A 7,998-nucleotide genomic window follows, 5' to 3' on the forward strand; every position below is an offset into this window, starting at 1 on the left:
TAGGGTTTTTTTGCGCAGAAAAACTATTCTCGTCTTCATAAAGTTATTGTAGAGCCGCTGTAGTGAGATGGACTTTGTAACTTTAGTGTCTTTTAAGGGTCTTGAGAGTGTAAAGTTGAGCCAATGGAGGCCTTTCAGAGCATCAGATTTACACTAAAATATCTTCATTTGTGTCTGAAGATGAACGGAGGTCTGACGGGTGTCCAACCACATGAGGCTCAGACATTAATGACACAATTTACATTTTTGGGTGAACTAACCCTTTAATATCTTCAGTCATTTTGCTTTTCCAGTAAATGTATCTTGATTTAAGAAAGTGCTGGAAAACAAGACAGAAACACTGAGGAAGAAGATTATTTTTTTGGAAAGTATGGCGATGTTTCTATTGCGATTTCAAAGGTTAGATGAAAAAAAATTTGGCTTGTGTCACATTATATTTTCTAAGATTGAAGGAAATCATTCATTCATCCCAGTTCTGGTTCCAGTATAAGTTTCACACATAACAAACTAACAATCTAAACCTCACAGCATCACACCAGCACAACAGCAGAGCACAGTTATGAGATCTCCACCTGGAGTCTGTGGTTCAGCAGTATTCCTCCTCTCCCCGTGGAGCCGGAAGCTCGTTGAGGTCCAGGAAAACGGAGCTGCTGGAGAGCTTGCGTCCGGACGCCGAAAGGTCCAGGAACTCCTCGCCGGAGCTGGGCACGGAGCTGATGTACATGTCCCACACCTGCTCCGGAGAGTCCAGGTCCAGCAGCTTCTGCTTGATCTTCAGGTTCTTCTCCATGTTCTTCCGCTTGTGTTTGAACTCCAGAATAGTCTTAGTGTATCTGTTTATGGTGGTGACCGAGGACGCCATGCAGGCGGTGAACGAGCTCCAGGCCAAACTGCAGGAAACAAGGGTTTCAGATCAGCATCTCAACCAGCTATTAAACAACGAGGCATCAAAGATGAAAACCCAAGCATTGTAGTAATAGTAATATAGACACTGGTTCTTTCAAAGTTATGAACAAACGTTCTTCCAGAAATCTTACGTTATCTGGTCTTTAATGAAGTTCTCAAAACAATTATTTATACTGTACATCGTTTGTGGAATGTTTTTTAAATCGTTTATGTTTTATGTTAAATGTTTGCACACATATACACTATATCGCCAAAAGTGTTGTGAGCTTTAACGCCATCCCATTCTTCATCCGTAGGGTTTAATATGGAGCTCTACCAGCTTCAGCTCTTCTGCTCTTCTTTCCTCAAGGTTTAGGAGTGTGTTTATGGGGATTCTTCATTTGTGATGTTGGACGAGAAGGCCTGGCTCTCAGTCTCCGCTCTAATTCATCCCAAAGCTGTTCTATCGGGTTGAGGTCAGGACTACAGTTCCTCCACCAAACTCCTCATCCATGTCTTTATGGAGACGCTTTGAGCACTGGAGCAGTCATGCTGGGACAGGAAGGGGCCGTCCCCAAACTGAGCCCACAAAGTCGGGAGCATGAAATTGTCCAAAATGTCTTGCATTAAGAGTTCCGTTCACTGGAACTAAGGACTGGAACCCATAATCCCCCCTCCACCAAACTTTACACTTGGCACAATGCAGTCAGGCAAGTCCCGTTCTCCTGGCAACTGCCAAACCCAGACTTGTCCATGGGATTGTCAGACAGAGAAGCGTGATTGGTCACTCAGAGAACACATCTCCACTGCTCTAGAGTCCAGTGGTGGCGCGCTTTATCCCACTGCATCCCACGCTTTGCATTGCACTTGGTGCTGTAAGGCTTGGATGAGCTGCTCGGCCATGGAAACCCATTCCATGAAGCTCTACGCACTGTTCTTGAGCTCATCTGAAGGACACAGAAGTTTGGAGGTCTGGAGCTCTTGGCTCTGCAGAAAGTTGGCCACGTCTGTGACCCTCAGCATGTGCTGACCCCGCTCTGTGACCCTCAGCATGTGCTGACCCCGCTCTGTGACCCTCAGCATGCGCTGACCCCGCTCTGTGACCCTCAGCATGTGCTGACCCCGCTCTGTGACCCTCAGCATGAGCTGACCCTGCTCTGTGACCCTCAGCATGCGCTGACCCCGCTCTGTGACCCTCAGCATGCGCTGACCCCGCTCTGTGACCCTCAGCATGTGCTGACCCTGCTCTGTGGCCCTCAGCATGCGCTGACCCCGCTTTGTGACCCTCAGCATGCGCTGACCCTGCTCTGTGGCCCTCAGCATGCGCTGACCCCGCTCTGTGACCCTCAGCATGCGCTGACCCCGCTCTGTGACCCTCAGCATGTGCTGACCCCGCTTTGTGACCCTCAGCATGCGCTGACCCCGCTCTGTGACCCTCAGCATGCGCTGACCCCGCTCTGTGACCCTCAGCATGCGCTGACCCCGCTCTGTGACCCTCAGCATGTGCTGACCCAGCTCTGTGACCCTCAGCATGTGCTGACCCCGCTCTGTGACCCTCAGCATGCGCTGACCCCGCTCTGTGACCCTCAGCATGCGCTGACCCCGCTCTGTGACCCTCAGCATGCGCTGACCCCGCTCTGTGACCCTCAGCATGTGCTGACCCAGCTCTGTGACCCTCAGCATGCGCTGACCCCGCTTTGTGACCCTCAGCATGCGCTGACCCCGCTCTGTGACCCTCAGCATGCGCTGACCCCGCTCTGTGACCCTCAGCATGCGCTGACCCCGCTCTGTGACCCTCAGCATGTGCTGACCCAGCTCTGTGACCCTCAGCATGTGCTGACCCCGCTCTGTGACCCTCAGCATGCGCTGACCCCGCTCTGTGACCCTCAGCATGCGCTGACCCCGCTCTGTGACCCTCAGCATGTGCTGACCCCGCTCTGTGACCCTCAGCATGCGCTGACCCCGCTCTGTGACCCTCAGCATGTGCTGACCCTGCTCTGTGGCCCTCAGCATGCGCTGACCCCGCTTTGTGACCCTCAGCATGCGCTGACCCCGCTCTGTGACCCTCAGCATGCGCTGACCCCGCTCTGTGACCCTCAGCATGTGCTGACCCCGCTCTGTGACCCTCAGCATGCGCTGACCCCGCTCTGTGACCCTCAGCATGTGCTGACCCCGCTCTGTGACCCTCAGCATGAGCTGACCCTGCTCTGTGGCCCTCAGCATGCGCTGACCCCGCTTTGTGACCCTCAGCATGCGCTGACCCTGCTCTGTGGCCCTCAGCATGCGCTGACCCCGCTCTGTGACCCTCAGCATGTGCTGACCCCGCTCTGTGACCCTCAGCATGCGCTGACCCCGCTCTGTGACCCTCAGCATGTGCTGACCCCGCTCTGTGACCCTCAGCATGCGCTGACCCCGTTCTGTGACCCTCAGCATGCGCTGACCCCGCTCTGTGACCCTCAGCATGCGCTGACCCCGCTCTGTGACCCTTAGCATGCGCTGACCCCGCTCTGTGGCTGAGTTGCTGTTGTTCCCAATGGCTTTGTTATAATCTCACTAACAGTTGAGTGTGGAATATTTAGTGTAATATTTGGCCTTATTGCACAGGCTCCACCGATCACGGCCCCACACTTGAGTTCTCTGAGCTCCTGAGAGCGGCCCATTCTCTCACTAATGTGTGTAGAAGCGAACACACACACACACACACACACACACACACACACACACACACACACATGTTTGTTTTTGTGAAACGTTAGGACATTCCATAGGCGTAATGGTTTTTATACCGTACAAACCGTATTTTCTATCCCCTTACACTGACCCTAAACCTACCCATCACACACACACACACACACACACACACACACACACACACACACACACACACACACACACACACACACACACACACACACACACACACACACACACACACACACACACACACACACACACACACACACACACACACACACACACACACACACACACACACACACACACACTCCTGAGAGCGGCCCATTCTCTCTCTAATGTGTGTAGAAGCGTCTGCACTAGAGCTGGAGTTACACACCTGTGGCCATGAAGTGTTGAACACCTGAACTCAGTGATGTGGATACTTTTAGAAAAATAGTGTATGTCAAAAAGTCACAAAACAATATATTATATCAATTACTTTTTCAACTTAATGTCTCTTGGTCAAGTATTGTGTACATTTTTATTAATGTGAAACTGAAATAGAGTTATAAAATAAGTTAATCAATATAATATATTTATTAGGGATGCAACAATACAGTTAGTCCACGGTTTAACACACACCTCGGTTTTTAACCACAGTTTTCGGTTCGGTTCTGATGGCTTGTCACATACATTTTTTGTTATTCTATTCTTAAGCGACAGGAACAGCAAGAGGTTAAGGAGAAAAAAGACTATTTTTTTATTGCAATACTCTTTCTTTATTTTACTTAAAAGAATTGAAAACCCTTACTTAAACTTAAAACTTTACTTAAAAAACCTCTTGTACACATTCCTAGTGTATTGTATAATATAAAATAAATATATATAAAGATTTACACTGGCAGCTCAGAGCTGTACAGCAGCATTAAAGTATGAAATTGAATGAATAAATGTAAAAATAAAACACTTCATAGACTTCACTATAAAATATACACTGATTCTTATTAAAGCTTCTGTATTAGTTCTTCAGTCAAGAGCAGTGAGTGATTTTCTCTTTGTCTTTTGTTGTTGTATTAACATTAAAGGGATATTTCACTCAAAACTGAAAATTCTGTCATCGAGAAATGAATACAGGTTTGGAACAATATTAGAGTGAGTAAATAATGACATCATTTTAGAGGTGAACTGTCCCTTTAAGGACGGCGTGTTCACTATAGGCTGCGCCGCTGTCAATTAAAGACCTCCGTGCATCTGATATACAAACATACGCGATTTTACTTTGACTTTAGACATAACCGACTGTGTTTATGTGAACCTTGTGTGTATTTGACAGTATTAGCGCAGTAAGACGACTACTGAGTCCAGTAATCACGTGTTTGACAGGCGTTTAGTGCGCACGCTCTGAAAAGCGCATGTTAAAACCGCGTAACGCGAATGACGAATTAAATGGGTAGGTTTAGGGTAGGGATAGGGGTAGGTATGGATATTAATGGATATTAATAAAGCAAATCACATTAATATGATTCTGGTAGCACAATCTGATAGGTAGCATTTTACATCCATATTTAATATTTATTTATTTAAAATATTTACATAGTTTTAAGGGTAGGTTCAGGGTAGGAGTAGGTATGGATATTAATAAAGCCTCAAATCAGATGAATATGATGCTGGTAGCACAATCTGATAGGCAGCATTTTTTGCTGTCGAATCGTGCTACCTAACGTTACTGTTTTAATGGGAGGTAGCAAAATCTGACAAGGTAGGACAAATCGACAGAACACCGGCAAGGCTTTAAAACGCATGCAAATAATGAACTTTGGTGATTGTGAATAACTCTAGTGTCCCGTGAGTATAACTCCACCACTAACCTGTGATGTGAATGTATGTCGCGTTGTTCAGTATTGGGATGGAGGAAAATGATAGAATTTGCAGAAAAATAATTAATTAAATGCGAAACCGCGTATTGAAACGTGAATGCCGTACCGAACGGTTCAATATTATATTGAGAATTGTGGCATCCCTAATATATATATAAAATACAAGTAAAAAGTATTACAATATTAGACTTTGGCGATTGCAGTGCAAGAGCAGTCAGAGACTCTGCATGACTTGAGTATCGTACATGTAAGACCAGCTGTAGTCCCAGCTCTGCGGTTTCCAGTCCTCCGGCCCCAGACTGACCGTCAGCTGGAACGCTGTGGTGAACATCATGTGTGCCACCATACCCAGAAGACCTGAAGAAGAGCAGAGAAGCACAGTTACACACACTTCCCTCGCTCACCAGCAGGAGTCAGTGCTGAGCTGTGATAGACACACACACACACACACACACACACACACACACACACACACACACACACACACACTCACTCACTCACTCACTCACTCACTCACTCACTCACTCACTCACTCACTCACTCACACACACACACACACTCACTCACTCACTCACTCACTCACTCACTCACTCACTCACTCACTCACTCACTCACTCACTCACTCACTCACTCACTCACTCACTCACTCACTCACTCACTCACTCACACACACACACACACACACACACACACACACACACACACACACACACACACACACACACACACACACACTCACTCACTCACTCACTCACTCACTCACACACACACACACTCACTCACTCACACACACACACACACACACTCACTCACTCACTCACTCACTCACTCACTCACTCACTCACTCACTCACTCACTCACACACTCACACACACACACACACACACACACACACACACACACACACACACACACACACACACACACACACACACACACACACACACTCACTCACTCACTCACTCACTCACTCACACACACACACACACACACACACACACACACACACACACACACACACACACACACACACACACACACACACACACACACACACTCACACACACACACACACACACACACACACACACACACACACACACACACACACACACACACACACACACACACACACACACACACACACACACACACACACACACTGCCCCTAAATCTACCCATCACACACACTCACACACACACACACACACACACACACACACACACACACACACACACACACACACACACACACACACACACACACACACACACACACACACACACACACACACACACAGTCAGGCTCGCTGCTTAATGGAGTCAAACCAGTGTAAATGCACTGGCCAGATGGCAAACTGGACATAATCAACACCGCCAACAAATCAGGACAATCAGTCTCCTCAGCGAACAGCAAGGACAGAGGTAACCTGCACATGATCCACTGCTCACACACACACACACACACACACACACACACTGAGCCACTCCAATCCACTAAATGCAGAGAATCCACTGGAGAAATACAAGCACTCAGAGACGTGTGCGGCTCTCAGGTAATCTGTGTCTCTTATAGTATCATCATGTCCATCTGAATCCCGTCACGCGTGTCTCTGAGCGATAACCCTCACGTCGCCATGACAACACCGTGAGCCGCCTGCATGCAGACATCATCACCAACACAGGGAATAGTAATAATAATAAATACCGGGGCCAAGCGCAACAGAAGCAAACAAGGAAACTAGCAGCAGACCAACTGAAACAATGAGTGATTTGAAGCAAAAATGTTAAAACACTTTTATAAATTGAAAAATGTTAAAACAATGTTATAAATAAATAAATAAATAAAACACCACATTAAAACATTGAGTTGTATAGAGCCAATTTCATATTTTGTTTAATTATAGCGCCACCAAGAGGCAAAATCCTAAAAAAAAATTGTTATGTGTCTTCGGAGTGAGCCCATACATGTGTCAATTTTGGTGAAAATATCTCATTTCATTTTGGAGTTATAGACATTTATATGAAAAAACATGTAAACAATGACTGACACCTGACTTTGATTGGATGTTACTCCCCCTTACTATCAATATTTTGACATGGGTATTAGCGTTTAGCTGTCGACCTATGTTTCTGAACTTCTGACGCTGGTTTCGTCTCGATCGGACTAGCGGTTTCGAAGATATCAGCTAACGTTTTATAAGCGATAAATTACCGCGCTGCACAAACCATACACCGAAACTGGGCAAGTCTGGTATCGTTGGACTCGGCAAGGATTCAGGAGACAAAAAAACGTACTCCCATAAAAATACGTCAATCACAGCCTAAGTTATAAGCGTTTGGGGAAAAAAAAGTTCTCCACTAGGTGGCGCTGTTTCGAAACTTCTCAGGCTCTTTCAGGGCATCGTGCTGATGACCCATACAGAGGTTCGTAACAATCCGTTAATGCGTTCCTAAAATACAGTATTTTAGTACAAAATGGCTGACAGCCAAAATGGCCGATAGGGTAAAATTGGGACCAAAAACGAGATCACTTTTATGATTTTTGGACAAACGGTTC

General features: G+C 46.7%; 1 protein-coding gene across 1 annotated transcript in view; it reads right to left on the bottom strand.

Annotated features, from left to right (window-relative positions):
• Positions 1-586: 586 nt before the first annotated feature.
• Positions 587-7,998, bottom strand: part of gsg1l2b (gsg1-like 2b) — a gene marked incomplete at both ends in the record, with an annotated part of 34,891 nt that continues 27,479 nt past the window's right edge. The window contains 2 exons of the mRNA XM_079845399.1: positions 587-890; positions 5,684-5,795. Coding sequence (XP_079701525.1) covers positions 587-890; positions 5,684-5,795 — 416 coding nt within the window. The remainder of the gene's footprint in view (positions 891-5,683; positions 5,796-7,998) is intronic.

Source organism: Gobio gobio, assembly GCF_949357685.1.
Source record: "Gobio gobio genome assembly, chromosome: 20".
NCBI lineage: Eukaryota > Metazoa > Chordata > Actinopteri > Cypriniformes > Gobionidae > Gobio > Gobio gobio.